We start from the raw sequence: 20,352 nt of genomic DNA, 5'->3' as shown, positions 1-20,352 counted from the left end.
ACCGCTGACCCGAGTGTGCCATGTCTTCTCCATCTCCCCCCAGGAAATGGCCCTCTGTAACGAAGTGAAGCCTCTTCAGATTATACCTGCTCACCTGGTGCAGCCTGTGAAGCCAAATTCCCCTACACATCTTGCAATGAGCCAGGTGGAATTAGTGGAACGCTTGCTGAAAGACCTGGGGACGGATAACACCGGTTTTACTGTCGATAACGTCATGCGGGTAGGGAGCTGAGCTTCCAGTGGTTTCTGAATCTGTCTAAGACGGCTTCCTACATTCCTAATGAAGCCACCTGCTCTAGGTGCAGCACAAACTCTGCAATTGTGCTTATACATCCATACCCCACTCTCCTTCTTTCTCAGTAAAATCACTTAGAAAAACTTCTTTGGAGGTGGGAGGTGTGTTGTCGATGTTGCAGGCATTAGCCACTAGCACCCTGCACAGCCAGCTTTTTTCTAACACACAGGAAACCTGTAGAACCCATTTTTCCCCGTTTGTTTTTCAGGACATCAAATGTACACTTAAACCACCTCCATAAGACTCAAAAAACGATTGCATGTTTTCTTCACCCTTAGTTTGCAACGGGAGCTCTGGAGCATCGAGTATATGAGGTCCGGGAAACAGCCCTCCGGATCATCCTGGATATGTATCGGCAGCACCGAGCCGTCATCCTGGATTACCTTCCTCCTGATGATGCCAACACACGCAAGAACATTCTGTACAAGACGCTTTTTGATGGGTTTGCTAAAATAGACGGCAAACTCACAGAAGCTGAAATAAGGGTAAGAAATGCAACTTTTTTCAGGTCTTGTGGTTTTCATAGAGGCTGTGCTGACTGAGGCAGGAAAACAATGGCCAGTTGCTGAAAACCACAGGAAGGGAGAGAGCACTTGTGCCAGGATCCTGCTTGCCAGTTTCCTACAGGTTGGCCCCTGTGAGAACAGGATGTTGGACTAGATGGGCCACTGGCTGATCCAGCAAGCTGTTACGTTCTTCTGTGTGTCAGGCTCAACCCATCAGGAAGGCGAAGTGACCCTTGCTGGATCAGACCAAAATGCCATCTGGTTCAGCATCCACAATGACCAACCAGATGTCTCCAGGTAGCAAGCCATAGAGAAAGCAGGCCTCCTGCTCCCACTGTTCGTTGGTGATGCCAGGTATCCATAGGTATACTCCCTCGGAGCTAAACAGCCTGTTCTCCATGAATTTGTCAAATCCCTCTTGGAAAACAGCCTTGAAGGCAGCAGCTTTCATCTTGTGGCCATGTCACCATTGGCTTCTGCCTCTGCTCTCTGACTGAGTAAATTCTGCAGGTTGGTAGACAGGTGCATTCAGACGTTGTCCCTGTCTTTACTCAATGTTCCTCCTTTTCTTATTTTGATGCTGTGTAAGCTGAGAACTCGCAGAATCCTAGTTCCAGAAGACAATCAGGCCAGTGTTGTTGGTGACTCGGGCCCCAAACCCAGCAACCTTCAACTGTGTGTGTTTTGACAGGCGCAGAGAAAGACGGCTACCGATGAAGCTGAAAAGCAAAAGAAAGACGAGATCAAAGTGTTGCAAGGTCAGCTGGCAGCTCTGAAGGACATGCAGACGGAAGCTCAGGCTGTAAAGGTATGTGATGGCCACCAAGGGTCTTAAAATGCTCTTCCGTTGCTTTATCCTTACGGATAGAAGGAAGTCATAGAACGTTTCTTTCATTCTTTCTCCCTGCCTTTTGAAATAGTGTAAGTCTTCCACCATTGGAGACTGAATGTGCATGCGTACCACTGTCCCTCCTAGTCAAGCTGCTTTTGTGGTGCCTCATGTACTACTGGAAGCTGGTTGGTGGCACACAGCATATATAAAAACACAACAAAACATCAAACATTTAAAAACTGAATATCCTACAACTTCAAGTTCAAAAATATAACAACCTCTCTCCTCCAGGATTGTTGCATCACTGAGATGTTTGGAAGCCTCGAATGAGTAACATCATGCTTCCTTAAACTGAGCCAGACAAGGCTAGCCCAAAACATTCTTATCCAGTGGTTTCCATTTTTTAACTTTGGGGAAGAACTGAAGCCCAAGTGAATTGCATGCAGAAGGTCATTCCTCAATATGCCCAAGTAGGGCTGGGAAAGACCCCCGTCTGAAACCCTGGAGAGCCACTGTCAGTTGGTATAGACCTGGGGTAGGGAACCTTTTTGACTCCACAGGCCACCATCCTTATCAGGATCAGCCTTGTGGGCAAAAAAAATGACACTTGGGCAGGGCCGCACACCTGCCAATCACCCAACATCCCAAGAAAGTCAAGTGCAAAGTGCTGTGGAAACGAAGGTTTTTCCTCTGTTTTAGCGAAGGGTTCCATGCAAACCCATTCCTGAATCAAACTCTGCCTCACGACAGCAATAGCTCTTTGTGGTCTCAAGCAGAGGGATTTGTTATTTAATATCTTTTGTGGCTGGAAAGGGCAGGGACTGAGCCTGTGGCTTTCTGCATTTAGGAACATGTCTTTTACTAGATATGCCAACTGTCAGACATTGGACTTCTGCTATGGCTTCAGCCACTTCCTTCTCCTTCTATTTAATTCATTGTTATTAACCAGATTTCTTCTTCAATTCCTCGGTTGCTGAACAAAGAAAAGGATTTCGGCTGGAGAGAGGGGACTGATCTGTGATGCTCCAGATGTTTCTGGAGTCCAGCTCCCATCATGCCTGGCCATGCTGGCTGAGATTGATGGGAGGTGGAGTCCCAACAACATCAAGCTTCCCTCCTGCATAAGCACTTACCTGGGAGCAAGTTTCCCTGAACTTTAGGCTGGCTTCTGTATAAACAAGTGCAAGAATGTACTGTGATTCCGTTTACATTTTTGTTTTTAATTTATTCTACTTTTCTTCTTCAGGAGAAAGAGAATGATTTTCAGAAGTCCAAGGCTCAAGGTAGGCACTTTTTTTAAAACCCAATATCCTCTCATAGTACATGCCTTTTATAAATCGTATTTGTAAAACTGCATATTCAATTCATCTTGAGTCTTGGATTGCCGTGGGTCAGAAGAAGTCAGAAAGCTATGAGTTCAGTAAACAGATCTTAATGGGGATACACATTAGTTACAAGTTATTTTAAGTGATGGAACAGAATTCCAAATTATTGTAGTCTGTGTGGTGTATTCTAAGGAAGAGGGTGGGGACATCCAAATTCCTCACTCAGTTAACTCAGGAGCAGGTGAAATTCCTGCCTTCCATACAAGCAACTTTTATTTTATTCTTACTTTATCCTTTTGCACAGATACTGCCTTGTTTGCCCTCTGTAGAAAGGAGAAGGCTATTGCTGCAACATTGGAGGCTCATTTCACTTTCTCCTTTTCCAACGTGGCATATTCTCTCATCTGCCAGCAAGTGCCCTTCTGCCTTCAACAATAGTGGGCAAGGCTGATGAATGTGTTGTATTCTTCCCAGCAATAAAATACATTGCACTCTGCAGTGCTTAGAAGATGTGACACACACACCCTCCCACCAGGTGCACTGCTGTGAGGGATGCCCTAAGCTAGCCTTTTGCAACCTTGGGTTTCCAGATGTCGCTGGACTCCCATCGGCCTCATCCAGCATGGCCCAGTTTGTCAAGGATGATGGGAATTGTAGTCCAACAACATCTGGGAACCCTGGGTTGGGAAAGGCTGTCCTAATGCATCCTCCGCTAACCCCTCCCCACAAAGTGCCCTTTTTCACCAGGAAATATATTTCAACACTGGTTCATTTCATTTCATTTCTTTTTTCTTTCCCTCCACCTTCCCTTTATTTCCTTCTTTTTAAGCCGAGTTCTTGAAAAAAGCCCCACAGCCTCCAAAAGCAGACACTCCAGATGATCACACTTCAGTTGCAAATTACCTCGACAAGTAAGTAAGAAAAATATCGGTGAGCAGTTAGTTCCAGAACAGATAAATTGGGCTGAATAAGTCAGAACTGCCCGTCTTTTGGCCGGATTTTTTTTAAAGTTCTTTGCCCTGCTTCCCTCCTCTGCTGCAGCCTAATGGAACGGCCGCTGCCAAGTGATGAGACTGAAGGAGAAACCTGTCTTCTCAGCAGAACTAGTGGTGGCCCTGCATCCCTCTTTATATTCTGCACCCCAGATTCAAATCCTGTGTTCATTGTACATTAGACAAAAGTCATTTGCATTTGTATAGGCCGACTGCCAATGCATTAGCTTGTCCAGTTTGCATTCTTTGCCATAAATCACCCTGCAGGTGCCTCCTTAACACAGCGGTAGGAAGAGAGATTTGACCACAGAGTGGGATATGCAGGACATAGATGTGCCCCGAGTCCCTCATTCTAAAGCAAACCAGGGTGCAGGAGGCCCTTCAATCCCTCTGCCTTGACCTCTCCCCTCGTTGCTCTTCCCCAACTCCAGCCTCTGCATCTTCTGTGGGGAGAGAGACGAATCCTTCACGGAGGAAGGCCTGGATCTCCACTACTGGAAACATTGCCCAATGCTGACAAGGTGCGAGTTCTGCAAACAGGTGAGCCCCCGCCACGAACACGCGTTGTGCATTTTTGAGGGGACCTTGGATGTGTGCCACAGCAGGGACTGTGTTGGTGAGCCCTGCAGTAGCAGCCCAGAGATCTGAGAAAGGTTGGAGAGAGACATGGCTCCCCTTTGGTGCAGCATGTTGTGGTCCTGTCTATCTTTGCTGCTCTAGATGTGGCAGTCATTTTGTGTCATGCCATGCCCCTGTCCTGCAGTTGTTTTGGGACTGGGGCCTGCAGCACATTCTCAAAACTCCAAAATGTGCTTACTGGCCCAGAAAGGTGAGCAACCTCTGATCCTGTATCTGAGTTCATCCCATAGAATGTGGGTCCACTCCAGCCCATGCACGCACACACTCTCTCTCTCTCTTCTGTACAACAGCAGAAGGCGTGGCATCCAGACCAGAGATGTGATTGGGTGGCAGGGTGTGAAAGGGCTGAGCTCCTGCCGATCCACACTTGCACCCTTAATCCCAGGTGCTGACAATTAGGGCTTTGGCATGAGAAACATTTGGCTCTTTAGGGAATTATAGGGACAGAACTACCCAAACTGTTTAGAAACTTATTTATGTATGCTACTACAATGGCAAGAATGTTACTTGCCCCAAAATGGTAGATGTCCCAGCAAAAGAAGAATGGATACAAAAAACTTATGGAATATGCAGAAATGGCGAAACTTACTGGAAAAATAAGAAATCAAGATAACAAACTCCTTTAAAAGAATGGAAATGGTTTATTGAATCTTTACAGATAAATTGTAAACAGATAAGAACATTGGCAAGATTATTGTAATAAGCTGCAATTTAATAAGAGTATATTTTTAAAGTAGATGAATAAATGAACAAATTAAGTTAATTTGGATACTGTATGCAGAAGATATTAAAAATAAATTTAGGGAACCACAGAAAGAGAGGGAAGGAAGCCAAGTTTTGAAATGTTAAAATGACTGTGAAATTATTGAAATGTATAAATCTGAAAATTATAAGTAAAATTTTAAAAAGAGAGAGAGAGAAACATTTGGCTCTTGCCTCAGACTGTGGACGGTCCCCTTCCAGGTGGTTGAGATTGCCAGCCTGACGGAGCACCTGCTGACAGAGTGCGACAAAAAGGACAACTTTGACAAGTGTCTGCGCTGCTGCGAAGCCCTGCCGAAGGACGAGCTGCCTCGGCATGTCAAGGGAAAGGCCTGCAATCGTAAGGAAGAGCGGGGCTCTGGGTGGGCTGGCAGGGAGCAGGCACAGCGGCCTCCGCCAACCAGGCCCCCTCCAGACATTTTGGACTCCCATCAGCCGAAGCCAGCATGAGATTGGGACATGCGGTCTGCAATGACATCTCTCTGCTTTCTCCTCTTTCCAGCTGCCAAGCCTGAAAAAGTGGCCAATCACTGTCCGTTGTGCCATGAGAATTTCACGCCAGGAGAGGAGGTGAGAGCCATCGCCCTTAACTTGGCCAGTCACTGCTTAAAGAGAGGGAAAGGAAGGGTTGACCTTACAAGAAGGGTTATCCTCCAATCTTGGTTGACCAGATGAAGTCCGGCTCACCCAGCTAGAATTGCATAGCACCTTGCCTGTCTTGTTGTATTAGCAGCTTGGCACAGCAGCAAGGCAGTGTGAAACAAGCATAGTGGGCAGCTCCACAGAAGTGCTCTCGATGCAGCTATAGCATCTCTCTGGGATGAATTCATCTTCCTATTTGGCTCCAGCTGCTTGATTTGTGTCCGTTTGATCCTGCCCTTTCCCCATAGGTGGTTCTCTCCCGGCCCCCTTTTATCTTCCCAACCACCCTGCAAGGTGGGCCAGAGGTAGATGTCACGAGAGCAGCATAGCAGAAAGCAGGGACCCCAACTCTTTCACACAGTTCACAGTTAGACGGTGGTGTTGGCTGCCAGAAGATGCAGAGATGGACCCTAACTTTCCTGGCTATAAAGGTGGGGTAGACTCATAGAGAAGACTAAGGCAGTCAATGACCCCTAGTCATTATGACCATGCCCTTTGACCAATATTAGACACAATGCAGTCCCAATTACCTGGGTGTGGGGAGGCTATTGCATTTACTCCCTGTCTATCCATTTCCCAGAGACATCTGATTGGTGCTAGGCTGGATGCCCCTTTGGTTTCATCCAGCAGGCTCTTTTTTCCAGGTTCTTCACCTTACGTGCTGCATCTCTTCCCTACCCCCAGCCTGCTTGATTTCATTATCTGTGTGAAAGACCTGATCCCTTTTTGACCTTCTCCCCTCCTTCCTTTCCCCATAGGCCTGGAAGGTGCACCTCATGGGCAAAGACGGCTGCCGCATGAACCTGAGACGGGCCCAGTCCTTGAACAAGAGCATGCCAATGCAGCCAGTTGCCGGTACAGCCTCCATTGTTGGTTTCACACAGATGATGCTTAGGCAGCAGGGTGGTGTCTGTTTGCCTCTCCAGAGCACGAGGCAGCTTTCTTCCAGCATCCGGACACCTACAGGTGTCCCTTTTGTAAAAAAAAACCGTGGGAAGCTGAGACTCTAAGGATGTGTGTATGTTTTGTGTGGGAGACACATCTCCACACTCACCTGGGGAACCTGGGGTTGTACACTCAGCCCCACAGGCATGAACGAGAGTGCATTGTGAACGAGGCGTATCCTGCAACGGTGCCTGCTTTTGTCTCTGTCTAAACTCAAACACTCTTCTCCCCCACCCCAAATTTTCAGGCAGGCCTGTCGGAGCACCTCTCAATCGATCCGGGCCGACGGGCATGAAGCTTCGCTCCCCATCGGTTGGCAGCAAGATCCCCACCCCACGAGGAGGCATGAATAAAAGCACTGGCAGAACGTATGCAAAGCGATGACGCGGATCTCTTCTTTCCTTTTGGCTCCGCAACCGGCTGCACTTTACGTATCTCGCTCTAAGATTCTGCTTGCAGATAGCGGCGGTACCTTGCCTCACACTCCTCTCCTTCCCCAAGTGGCACAGTTATAAGCCAATCGCGTCTCTGTATGATTGTTTGGCTCCGATAGGTTGGTCCTCTCTTCCCTGGGGATTGTCCACACAGGTGGAGAAGTTGCACATCAAAAACTCCATCTGGTGGGTGCTCACTCCTTGACTGTGATCTCTTGCAGCACAAAAGCAGGGGAAAGAGGAAGCCTTGTCTAAGCCTTCTTACACCCTCTAGTTTCTGGGTCACTTTCTCCTTGCACTACAGGCCCAGGCACAAGGAGGTGGGTTCTTATGTTACATGGGTTGTCTGAATTTGGTGGGATTTGCCATGCCAGTCTTTCTCCTAGTTCTCCTAGCCCTACCTAGTTCTCATAAGAATTTCTCTAGGCAGTGACTTACAGTCTAGGCTCAGCCTGAAGCATTTGCTCATGAGGTGTGTTCTACACATTAGGATCTGTTGCGTCTCCTGCTGCTCTTGCAGATTCCCCACTGGATTCTGTGGGGTTTCTGCAGGAGATGTTCCCCCCATAAGTCTGATGTGTCTGTCTCCCACTCTGCTGCTCTTATTGGGCCCCCCCAAAAAAAACCTACCACCTGAGGCACCCTAGGAAGGCCATGCCTGTTCCTTGTTCATAATCAGATACAAAAGAAACGCACAGATTTAAGCCCCACAAACTAGGCAGCCGGGCTGCCAACCATAGGCCTTTCTGCCCTCTTCCTGTCTGGTTGAAAGGTACATTCCTCACCCTATTTTCTAGAAAGTTTTGCTGATCCACCATCACCTCCAAATGCACATATGAGAGAACTGCAGGGGCCAATAAATATTGGCCTAAGAACCAGTTTGTGCCATTTGGGTGGTCTGGGGGGGTACAGCTTTTGGCTGCCTGTTCCATTTCATCTTTCAAGTGGGGGGTAGGAGTGGGAATTGCATGCTTAAATGCTTGCATACTTTGTTAAAAAAAGAAACCTCTCCAATGTCAGAGGAAAGGGCTCTCACCTGGCCTTCTCCTTGACATACTAGAGTTTCTGCATACATCATGGATGGACAGCTGGTGGCCCTCCAACGGTTGTATCCAACCTAGTTCTACTCAGAGTAGACCCACTGAAAGCAGTGAGTTATGCCAATAAACATCAACGGGACGCACTTTGGGTACAACCCCAGAGGTTGTGGGACTCCAGCTCCCATCAGCCCCAGCCCACAACGTTTGGAGGTCCACAGGCTCCCCATCCCTGGAATCCTTGGGATGTTTTCATTTTCAAAGCATTTAATTCCCCTACCTGCAGTCTAAACTACTGAGGTCCAACCAGAGCTGTCCCATTTGACCTATTTGATCATGTTCTGCTTGAAAAGATGGGGCAGACCAGAATCCCCTTCTCTAGAGCTCAAGAGGCAGTTCTAGTAACCCAGCACATGTGTGGGCACAGCACATTATGTTATGAAGCAATAGGGGGGAGGGGAGAACCCAGAATCTTCGCTATGTGCAAAGCACTCTGGAAATGAGAACTGACAGGTGGTTGCAGTTCTTGCAGATCTAAATAATATATCAGCCTTGTGTTCCCAAACGGGGATTTTCCAACCTCTATAGGAGGTTGCCCTCCCTCAGAGAGGATAGCATAACACTTTGGATGATAAAACAATGCATCCATTAATGGGAAAGAAATTCGCATGTAATGGAAAAGTTTGAAAACCACTGGATCAGGTTAATGAAAATCCTTAACAACCTCAGGAATGTTAATCAAGTCATGAAAGGGTTTAGTTGCCATCCCATCCTTCACTTTAAAGGATCTTCTGAAAGGACAGCATTATCAAACTTGTTCTGCATGTTCTTATAAGATGTGTAATGTCTGATCTGCAGGATTTTGAATTGTGCAAACTCTTCAGCAAGCAGAAAGAAAAGGTAGCCAGATACAGAGGGCATAACTGCTACTATGACCCCTTGTGAACGTTAACCTTTTCTTATTTTTTACGGCCTCGCAACTGTGTAGACTAGAGGGATTATGGAGGTGAAAGAAGGAGTCTAGAGATCACCAGCTTAGATGGCTTTTTAAAAAATAGAGATAGTCAGGTGGAAACTCTGTGCAGAGCCCGCCAGCCATTAGGCAGAATGAGGCCGCTGCCTTAGGCAGCAGAAGCCCCCAAAGCAGTGTCCTACCACCTCTGCCAGCAGCAGAGAAGCACTGCCCATTTCAGGCAAGATCACATCTATTTGGGGCAATATCTCACCCTGAATCAGTGTGATCTTGCCTGAAATCAGTGCCAATGGCAGTGCTGTTTCTCTGCCAGTGACAGATGCAGTAGGAGACATACTGGTGGCACAGCGAGCAGTGGCAGGAGCAGGTATAGTGGCGGCAACAGCAGGGTCAGGCAGCATTTCCCATTTTGCCTCAAGCGGTGAAACAGGATGCACTGCCCCTGGCTCAGTGTATATGCAGATGTAACATACCTCTTTATTAAAAAATAATTTTAAAAGAGCTAGAGACTGGGCAGTGGGGAAAGCGACCCTGCTGCCCTTCTAGCCCTGCTTAGGGGCTCCTAGAAAGCATCTGGTGGGCGCTAAGCTAGATGGACCCCTTGGGCTGATTCAGCAGGGCTTTTCTTAGGGAGCTTTCATTCCTTTCCTTCTGCAAAAGACTCGCTTTAGCCTTCCTTTTCTAGTCCTCGCAGGTAGGGCAGCAAACCTAGCACAGCGGAGGAAAGGCTTTTGATTGGGGTGGGACACTTCCAATTTTAGATGGTTGTGCTGTGCTACGAGGAGCATAAGTGGGCATTAAGCACTTGCACGCTTTCTGGCACAAATCAAACATGCCTATGGGCGCACACACACAGCATTCCCTTTATCTACTCACAAGCACATCAAGTAAGAGTAAGGCACAGGTTGGTGTATTTATCACTCCACACACACCCACTGAGTGAGTTGCGTAGAAAAGCTCTCTCCTGCCCACTTAAGTGGGGTCTGGGGGGCCACTGTAACAGCTGCGGAACGTGCCCTGCACGTTCCACCTCCTTATCCGAGCCCCTCTCAACCCTGTTCCATCCCCCCAGAAGCTACCATAAGTCAGGCCTTGTACTGGAACCTCTTGAAGCCCTCAGCCCTGGCCCATCCCAGGCCACAGATACGATGCTGTGGGTCATGATGCACATGAGCTGCTGCTGAAAGGGGCAGATGGAAACACAGAAGGGGGGGGAGGTGGATGTTCCCCCAAACAAAGGCCTGGATTGTCCTTTGGCTTGTTTAGGGCAGAACAAGAAGTTACATTGGCAAACGCAAGTTCCCAACCCTTTTGTCTGCTGAAGAACAGGAATACTGGGGCAGGAGAGAAGCAGCCGAGGAGCCCACCTAGAACCCCCGTTCACTGATTTGACCCAAACCAGACCTGTTTTGCATATAACAGGTAAAAAAAGCCAGTGGAGGGGTGGGGTTGGGAGAACAGCCAGTGGGATACAGATTAAATACCCCTGGTTTTTTACCCCTGAGTGTCATCCCTTTTCCTGCATTAACATGCCTTCCTGTACACCTTCCTGTGTAATCACAGGATCTTGGTGACCTTGGCTAGAAATAACCGAGTTACCTCTAAGGAGGGAAACGTGTTTGCAGGAGAAAACTTCCAACGCAGGATATCTTTAGGTGCACAAGACGTGCGCTTGCCCTTCAGATTCCCCAATCTGGGGCAAAGGTTTGTTGCAACTCCCCACCAAGCCAGTCTCCAGTCAGAGGCTCATCTAAGGGAGCTGGCGCCAACACGTCTTCAGTTGGGGTTTTCAAGACTTAAGTTGGATAGCTTGCCATGTTGCAACTTAGCCATGCAGTATGGTTTTGTAGGAAATGAGCAAATTGCTGGATAGCAGGCCTGATTCCAGAGTTTTGCACTCCTTTTGTTACATCAACTTGCACACAGGTTTGTACTGCTCTGATAATAAAGGTCTATATTTCAACAAGGAGTGGCAGTGATTATTTCTCTCTTTTTGAAATATATCTTTATTTCTGTGTTTATCGTGTTCTATATGTAGTCCACCATTCCAAAGATTTGGTACTGGTTATGCTCTGCCCTGTCCTTGCCACCATAACCCAATTCTATAATAAAAATATTAAAAATTGGACTGTTTAAAGAAAAGGCACACAAGCTCAGATTTGGGTGGATCTCCAGAGGAAGGGAATTCCACAGAGAAGAGCAGCTAAGAATTCTGCTTAGCCTCGTGGGTCTGATTTGTGCATAGAAGCTTTGGGCAGCATTTTCAGCTGATGTTGAAGTCTATAGCATAGTGCAGATCAGGTAGTGCAGAGGTGGTCTGTGGACCTTTGATGATATCAGGTGGTCCACAACAAACTTGCAAACATTCGAGAACATTGGTGTTTGGCTCAGCACTTGATTTATTGTACTGGACAACAAAGATCAAGGCTGTGTTGATCAGGGCCAAAATTTCAAGCTAATAAGGACTACTGATATGGCACTGATTTTTGACAATGATGCCAACACTTAAGGAAAAAACATATTTGTTTTTAAGCCAGATGAAAAATCTGCAGCTTTTTAAATGGTATCACTTGTATATTACATAGTTTTTATTGGTCAAATTCTGTCAGCTGCATTTGTGTTTTTCATTGGATGCAATCTAGCCAACGCTTCCAGTTTCATTATTATATTATTATATTGGCCACAGATAGCTATGTGCTGGTAAGGGTTTCACAGGATGGAGTTAACTGAAAGGTAATATCTGCTCCCATATAGTACATTATAGAACTGAGTTTCTCGTCCATTAAAAAGGGGTGCATCTGTTCCATTAGAAAGGCAAGACTAGTTGTTAAAATATTAGTTGGGTGTAAACTTTATAACATGTATGCATGTGCTTTGATGTGTACCTCAACAGCAAAAGTTTGCTAAGTGGTCGGATGAAACACCCATCAACTTTCAAAAGATGGAATGGATGGGTAGGACAAAAGGTTTGGGAACCAGAGATCCTTGTCTGGAGATCCCAGAGAACCTTTGCCAGGCAGAGCAAAAACTATGTGCAATGGACAAGCTATCTGGCTTGGCATAAGGCAGCCTCCTGTGTTCCTGTGGTCTTCCAGAGATTGGACTACAACTTGGATCACTGGTATCTCTGTGATCAGGCTGGAGTGAGCTGGAATGGAGCAACATCTGGATGGCCATAGCTGCCCAATCCCTGACATAGTGGGACATGGGCCTGAAGGCTTTTAAAAAGATACATCCAGGCTTATTGAACCGTTGTTTCATCACCTGCACTTTGAATTGGGCCCTGCATGCATCAGGGAGGCAGTTCAGATAGCCACCATTCGGCAGACATTTCTTCAGAGTACGCAGACCACTCGGACCATATCTATATGGACAAACCACCATATAGAGAATCATAGAATGTGCTTATGGCACTTTTAAATGAATGATTTTTTTCAACTATTTTTAAAAAACAGGGTTAATTTAAATTGATTGTTATGGCAATTGCAAATCAGCTCCTCGGGTAATTTCAACCAAACATAAAAGGAAATGCAGGAAGCCCGATATGATTGCCTTTAAGTCGCACCGTTTCCGTTCAATTGACAGCCATAGAGTTTTTAGTACAGGGCGGTTTACATCCGGTGAGGGGCAACCTACGGTATGCAGACAACCATAAAGATACCATGAAAGTTGGATATTGGGCTAGAGCGGCCTCTTCATTTTATTACCATGCAAATGAGAAACAGAAGCGGCAACTGAATGTCGCTTATCTACATGCTTTTCATGTAATATTTTTACTTCTAAATTCGACATTTGAAAACGTAACGCGCTGGGGCCTGCTGAAGGGCAGGAAATAAATTTAAAATTACCATCAAATCTTTTTTAAGGATATCACCCATATTCGCCACACACGCGTCCGTCCCCTTTTCTGCGCCCACTTTATAAGACTATATAGGACATCTCGCCATTTTCCATTTTTTCCACTATTGACGGCACAGGAAGCGGAAGCGCATCTTGGACCGGAAGCGCGGTTGACGCCGGAAGCGGAAGCGGCTGTGCCCAGCCGAGAGAAAGATGGCGGCGGCGGCGGTAGCAGTGGCGGGAGGGGAAGACGAGGACTGGCCGGAGGTGACAGAGTCCGGCCGGCGGGAGCTGAGCCTGGAGTCGGGCGCCGCCCTGGAGCGGCGTGTGCAGGCCGCTGGGGGCCGCTTTCCGCGGGCTCTGGGCTCCCTGGGGGCGGCGCTGCGGTCGCTGGAGGTGCGCGGGGGCGGCTGCGCGGCGCTGCGTGAGCCGGGGCCGGTCCTGGGGCTCCTGACGGGGCTGCAGACGCTGGCGCTTCCCGGCTGTGCGCTGGGCCCGTCAGGGCTGACCCAGGCCGGGCGCCTCTTGCCGGCCACGCTGCGCACCCTCGACCTCTCCGGCAACGGCCTGGAGGAGCTGCCGGCGGAGCTCGGCGGGACCGGGGAGCCCCAGGTAGTAGTGGCGGCCGCCAAGAAGGGCTCCCCTGCCGCCCTGCCTGAGCTACGCCTCCTCAACCTCCGCCGCAACCGCCTTCGCGAAATGGGGCCCGGCCTGGCTCGCTCCGCTCCGGCCCTCCAGGAGCTGCTCCTAGGCGGGAACCGCCTGCGCTCCCTACCCGGGGGGCTGCTTCCCACGGACGACGGAGGTGACTCCCGCCGCGCCGCCCCTTTAGCACTGCTGGGCACCCTGGAGGCGGCGGGCAACGAGTTGGAGGAGCTGAGCCCCAACATCTCCCGCCTGGCCTGCCTCAAGGTAAAAGCCCTCGGTGCTTCCCAGTTTCTGCTTTTGTAATTAAACACTAGGAATAATGATGGAAAGCAAAAAAAAAAAGTCTTACAAATAAAAGCAACTCTTAATATACAGTAACAATGCAAGACATAATTCAGCATGCATGAAAAATGATGACTGTTCAAGACATCAATGTTTCTTGAGATGTTGATGATGAAAATGGTCCATCCCAGAGCACTGCTTGTTTTGCTGCTGCCATTCACACATAAAAATCCAGAGGTTGTCAGGAATGGGTGTGGAGCCCTATTATGAATGCATGAATAGCGCTGAGGTTTCTGCAATATACGGAAAAGCAAATGATCAGAGCAGGGAATGGGCTCATTGGCAGATCTACTTTGCACTCGAAAGGTCTCGGGTCTGAAACCAGAGAGCTGCTGCCAGCCAATGTAGACAGTGTTGAGCTTGATGGACCAATGGTCTGATTTGGTATGGCAGCTTCTGTACTCACATTGGCTCGGGAGTTTTTATTGATACACAAAATGTTTTTCATTGTTGTCCGTCAGTAGACAGAACTTGAAATAACTCTTCCAGTGTCTGAATTAGAAGACAACCACTTAATATACTTTTTCCCCCTAGACTTTGGATGTTTCCAACAACAAATTATCGGAAATCCCTGTGGAGTTGGCTGACTGCCCTAAGCTGAAGGAAGTCAATTTAAAAGGAAATGCCCTCAAAGACAAACGGCTTGAGAAGATGGTAAATGGTTGCCAAACAAAATCTATCCTGGAATATTTGCGTGTCGGGGGTCGAGGGGGCGGCAAAGGAAAAGGCAAGCAGGATGGTGCTGAGAAGGAGGAGATGAGGAAGAAAAAGAGAGATAAAAACAAGAAAAAAGGCAGTGATGCAGAGGATGAGGTGGAAGAAACCCAGAAGCTGCTAGTGAAAGTTCTCCATATCTCTGAGAATCCAGCTCCATTGGTTGTGAAAGCCAGCCCTGGTGTCAAAGACGTCCGCCCCTATATTGTGTGCTGTGTAGTGAAAGGCATGAACTTCAAGCCCGGCAATGCTTTGAAGAGGTTTCTTTCAGTTCAGGTAAGGTTCGAAAGACGATACCACTTGCTTCTGGGCATGGCCCAGCTTCAGAGGGGGATGTCCTTTGATTCAGTTAGTTGTAGATTAGGTTTCCCCAAGTAAAGATAAACCTCCCTCTCAGAACTGAAATGGGGGGTAGCCCTACTTTGAGCATGGTGGAAGGGAAAGCAAAAGGGGCATCTCCAAGCCCAGGCATGCGGGTGGTAACTTTGCCTCCCACTAGCACAGGACAGTTAAGGATGTATGGCTCCCCTGATCAGAAAGAAGTAGATCCTGGGGGTCCTTGTCTGCCCTCAGTGTGGTAGAGGAGAAAGGGCCAGATTGTTACACTCTGTGGAATGCCTTTCCATCAGATGTCAAGGATTTGAGTAACTATATAACCTTTAGAAGACACCTGAAGGCAGCCCTGTCTAGGGAAGCTTTTTAATGTGTAATGTTCTATTTGCTTTTATATGTTGGAAGCTGTCTAGAGTGGCTGGGGCAACCCAGTCAGATGGGCAGAGTACTGATGATAAAATTGTTGTTGTTGTTAACACACTCCTTAAAGTTAAGCCTGTTGTTGTGACTCTTCAGCACAGCCTTGTTTTAATGACACATCTTACACTTCAGACCAAACTCCACGAGGACATCTGCGAGAAGCGAACAGCAGCCACCATCGCCACACATGACCTGCAGCTTGTGAAAGGTCCTCTTCTCTACGACGTTCGGCCGCCAGATGAATTGAAGGTAGGCTGACAACACGAAGATTAGAAAGCCTTTCAGAATGATACCCCACAAAGGGACAGCAGCAGGCAACTGGTGCTGTTGTGCATGATGGTTATCTGAAAGACAAACCTGCCCAGCCTCTGAGATCTTCAGGGGAGATGTTCTCTCAGTCCTGCCACCCTTACAAGCAGGCTTATTGGGGCACGGGAGAGTGCCTTCTTAGTGGCTGCTCCCAGGGTTTGGAACTCTCATCCAAGAGTAGCTAAACTGGCTCCCTCCTTGGCATCCTCCCACCAGCTATTGAAGACTTTCTTATTCCAACTGTTTGGGAACAGAGTGTATTTTTTAACGAAATAACTTTTAAATAGTGCTGTGCTCTTTTTACTATCTGTATTTTAATAGATCTGCTTTTATACTGTTGTAATTCTTTAATGACTATGTTTTTAATCTGTGTTTTTGAATTATTACCTGTAAGGTGCATTGAGTCCCAGTCTGGGAAAAAGGTGGGATATATATCATTAATAATAACAACAGAAACTGACTCCAAGACACTTCTGGCCTTGCATCCATGTTGCAGATCATCCCCTTGGGCCGGAAGGAAATCAAGGCCAAGGACCTCCTCCGTCAGCTGCAGTCGGAGGCCGAGGAGCAGCGGAAGCAGAAGAGGAGGCAGAATATATCCGGACTGCACAAGTAAGTCTGCACCTTAAAGCAGAGCACAGCCCTTGAAATCTTGCACAGAGGGCAGGCAAGAGCCAGGAGGGGTCCATGGGGAAGGGAAGCAGGAAGCGTCCTCAGAACAATCAGGATGGTTTGGAGCGGGAGCAGGAGGTCTGTGTCTTTGGAACTCCCTCCCCCAAGAAGGCTCCCCGAAAAGTCCTTTCTTTTCATTCTTTATTTTATTTAAATCACTAATGTCCTATGCTATAGCTGAAAGGGCTCCCAAAATCTCATCTGGTCCAGCGTCCTGTTCTCACAGCATCCAGCCAAATTCCTTTGAGAAGCCAGTAAGCGGCACTCTCATTTTGCATTTCTTACTACAGAAAGTATTGATCTGATGTGTAGAGATCTTTCCTATTAATTCAAGAGTGTTCTGGAAGCTTCTCTGTGTGAAAGAAACAAGCAGAAGGTTCATGATATTTGGCTTATACCTTCAGAGAAGCTGAGTACAGCTGGCTTAAATTGGTTCTGTTTTTTCTTTATTTTCCTTCTGATGTGGTGTTCTGTACATTGTATGCTATAGTGTTACTAGGCTGCAACTGGACAGTGCCAGTCCTGAATGTTTTGGATTTGTGACCATTATGCTCATTTGCCTTCAGTAGCAGTAAAGCTCTGCTGGATGAAATATTAATTGCCTCTGGTCTATTTTTTTAATCCTGCAATGTGTTTAAGTTTTTTTCTTTGCTAACTCTACGTCAGAGTTCTGCTATGGATCAATATTAAGTAGAATTCCATGACACTCTCCCCACTTGCGATTCCCAGCAACTGATCTTCAGAGGTTTCTTGTCTGTGTCTTCACAGAGCTGTGTTTTTTTTTAAAAAAATAAGAATACATTGAGTCAGAAGCAATTCTTATTTTTAAACCTAACGTGTATTTGCACTTCCTCTCCCCATCCCCTAAGTAGCTTCCATTTTCTTATTCTACCCTTGATCAGGTACCTCCAGTTACTGGATGGGAAAGAGAATTACCCCTGCCTGATTGACAACGAAGGTGCTGTGATTTCTTTCCCGCCAATCACAAACAGCGAGAAGACAAAGGTACAGATGCTGTGACTTGATTGCGGGCCAGGCTGTACATTTTCTAGGAAAAGTCTGTTCTGTGATCTACATAAATTGGGGAGGTGCGATGGGTTTGCTTCCCCCCTCTTCATACTTCCCAGTTGAGGTTTTGGGTGAAGTGCTTGTTGTGCTACGGAGGGAAGGAGCAGGGGCTGTTGCAAGAGGAAAAGTGGTGGTCAGGCTCTCCCACCTACTGCTTCTCCACTGCCTGTCGCATCCCTGGAATTTCAAATGCAGATCTGCTTCCAGACACTGTTCCACCCTAAAAAGAATTAGGTGCCCATGTTACAGTGGTGTATGCTTTTCTGAACCTAAGAAGATGCCTACAGAATCAGGCCAGTGGTTTATCTAGTCCAGCAGCATCCTTTTCTCACATTGGCCAGCCGGATGCCTCTGGGAAGCCCACAAGCAGGACTTAAGTGCTGCGATTCCCAGCACCTGGTATTCAGAGTCATCCTGCCTCTTGACAGTGGAAGGAGAGCTTAGTCAGTGCGGTTGGTAGCCAGTGACAACCTCATCCTCCATAAAATGGCATATTCTGTAATTTGGAAGTTAACACAGGCTTAACTCTGCAAAAGTTGTTTTCTCACAAAGTATCCCCCCCCCCCGCAAGCTGAATTTCAAGAAGGTTCTCAATCTACAGCATGCCTTTCAAAAAATCACTTTTACCTACATTTGCCAGGGAGGGGGGTTAGTAACCACCAAAAGAGAGAGAACTGGCACCTGTAATTATTTTGACTGTGTGTCTGTGAATGTTACTGACCTAAAATGATACTCCATGATGCTGTCCTTCGTAGCTCAGTTCCATCTGGCATTTCCCTTTCTTCTTCTTTTTAAGCTTGGGAAAACCACCTCTGATGTGCTTCTGGAAGTGACAAGTGCCACAAGCCTGCAGACGTGCAAGGATGTGATGGACACCCTCATTTTAGTAAGGAGTCCCTCTGCTTCTGCCCTCTCCTCCTCATTTTGCACCCACACTTCACACTTGCAGGGTCCTGATTTATCTATTGGAGGCAGTTACGGGATTCACGGTTTAAAAGCAAAGCCCAATGTGCAAAATCAAATCACCTCTTTGTGGTTCTCTTCAGCCACTGTCCATCAGGTCTGTGGCCTTTACATATGCAGCTCTTGCACCCAGGACCTGTACCTAGTTGTCCATGCAGGACACACACACACACCCCTCCTTGTGTTTTGAAGTCTGCCTTCTCATATCCCTCCACTTTCCATTTTAGCATCTTCTGCCCGCCTTTACCCTAAAATGCTGCATTCTGGATTCATAGCAGCGTCATGTTGTCTCCTGGGCCTCCAGTCCCATAATAACTGAAGGGAAACCTCAGGTTCTGAGCTGGGGAGAACATTGCCATATCTCTTGAGTAACTCTCTATGTTGCAATCTTCATTCCTTCACCACAGAAAATGGCGGAGCTGAACAGATCCACTTCAGAGAATACAGGCGAAGACCTGGATTCAGATCACGAATCAAACGACACTGCCGGGCATGAGAATTCAAGGCTTGAAGGCATTTCCAAGACCCTCCCTCTCGTTTTGGAACAGGTTCGGGTCGTGGACAAGGACGGGAACTTAAAAGTCCTTTATCCATCAAAAACTGATTTCAGTATGGTCTCGTCCCTCATGACGGTGATTCATTAAGCGCCTTTGGTTTCCTTTCCCTGTTGTGGGGCACGCTAGACAGCCTTTGTGAGCAGCCTCCCCTTGCAGGATTTTATCGTTTCTTTAACTCGTCAGCCAGAAATCCAATGCTGTGCTTTGGAGAGGGCTTGGTTGACAGCTAAAAGCAGGGTTTTTGTGATCTCGAGAGAGACTCAAAGACCTTCTACCCAAGCCAGGGATCCACACGGATCTCTTGAATAAAGGTGCAGGATCATATTTATTTTAATGAGACACACTAATATCCACGTGACATAATGGTACTCTATCATCTCTGCATAATTGGGCATCGGGGCCAGGTAGGAAGCTTTGTGGGTGTGAGAGACACACCCACCCTCACCTGCCTCCACCACTGTTAATCAGGTGTTGTGCTTTCTAGCAATACAGATGTGGCCTGCTATTGCTTCAGACTCTGAAGCCTGCTTTGTAACCTTGACCTGGGTGGTGGTGGTGCTGCTGCTGCTCTCTGAAGTCCTCTTCTCCCCATGACACTCAGGTGTCTTGCAGAGTATGTGAGAGGTTGCACTGACACCCAAACTGTTTTTCTCAGTTTATGCCACGCTGGCTTTTCTTCACATCTTGCCAGCAGAGTAGCATGAAGCCATACAAACAGGCCTGCAGACTTGTGTGTGTTGGGGAGCATCTACCCCACCCTTCCTCCCTCGTGCCACGTAGAAAACTCGGTTTTTGAAACTGACGCTTCTTTCAAAGTCAGTGGTTTGCCATTGGGAAGAGCCATGAGCTGCTCTCCACAGGGGCAACAAAAAGTTGGTAATAACGCAGGACCATGTACACCACCCCTCTGGTTGTGCCTAAAAGGCCTGTATCGTGGTCCAAGTTTCTAGCCTTCATTGACTGCATGGACGAACTGGGAAATGTAACAGCCAGTGATGCGGGGGGGAAAGAGTACAAATAAAGGAGAAAATGACAAGTGTGTGAACTTCCATTCATTATTTCAGTTTATGCTGAACTTTTCCTCCAAAGGGCCTGATCAGATTT

The 20,352-nt window shown here is 47.4% G+C and overlaps 2 protein-coding genes across 3 annotated transcripts in view; both read left to right on the top strand.

The window, feature by feature from the left end:
* CEP104 (centrosomal protein 104) overlaps positions 1-11,351 on the top strand; it is a 29,228-nt gene extending 17,877 nt beyond the window's left edge. For both annotated transcript variants that reach the window (XM_081199981.1, XM_081199980.1), the window contains exons 13-22: positions 44-220; positions 574-780; positions 1,493-1,609; positions 2,880-2,916; positions 3,788-3,869; positions 4,382-4,490; positions 5,553-5,691; positions 5,854-5,921; positions 6,752-6,848; positions 7,186-11,351. In XM_081199981.1, the coding sequence (XP_081056107.1) occupies positions 44-220; positions 574-780; positions 1,493-1,609; positions 2,880-2,916; positions 3,788-3,869; positions 4,382-4,490; positions 5,553-5,691; positions 5,854-5,921; positions 6,752-6,848; positions 7,186-7,322 (1,170 nt within the window). In that variant the 3' untranslated portion in view covers positions 7,323-11,351. The remainder of the gene's footprint in view (positions 1-43; positions 221-573; positions 781-1,492; positions 1,610-2,879; positions 2,917-3,787; positions 3,870-4,381; positions 4,491-5,552; positions 5,692-5,853; positions 5,922-6,751; positions 6,849-7,185) is intronic.
* A 2,069-nt stretch (positions 11,352-13,420) lies between these two features.
* On the top strand, positions 13,421-20,284 carry LRRC47 (leucine rich repeat containing 47). Its single transcript, XM_081199982.1, has 7 exons — positions 13,421-14,134; positions 14,747-15,202; positions 15,812-15,928; positions 16,485-16,600; positions 17,563-17,665; positions 18,525-18,614; positions 19,099-20,284. The coding sequence occupies exons 1-7, from the start codon at positions 13,436-13,438 to the stop codon at positions 19,333-19,335; spliced, it is 1,818 nt and encodes a 605-aa protein (XP_081056108.1). The 5' UTR covers positions 13,421-13,435; the 3' UTR covers positions 19,336-20,284.
* Positions 20,285-20,352: the final 68 nt, after the last annotated feature.

Source organism: Podarcis bocagei (genome assembly GCF_964188305.1).
Source record: "Podarcis bocagei genome assembly, chromosome: 7".
Lineage (NCBI taxonomy): Eukaryota > Metazoa > Chordata > Lepidosauria > Squamata > Lacertidae > Podarcis > Podarcis bocagei.
The sequence above is the reverse complement of the archived record's forward strand: the minus strand, read 5'-3'. Positions and strand labels throughout refer to the sequence as shown.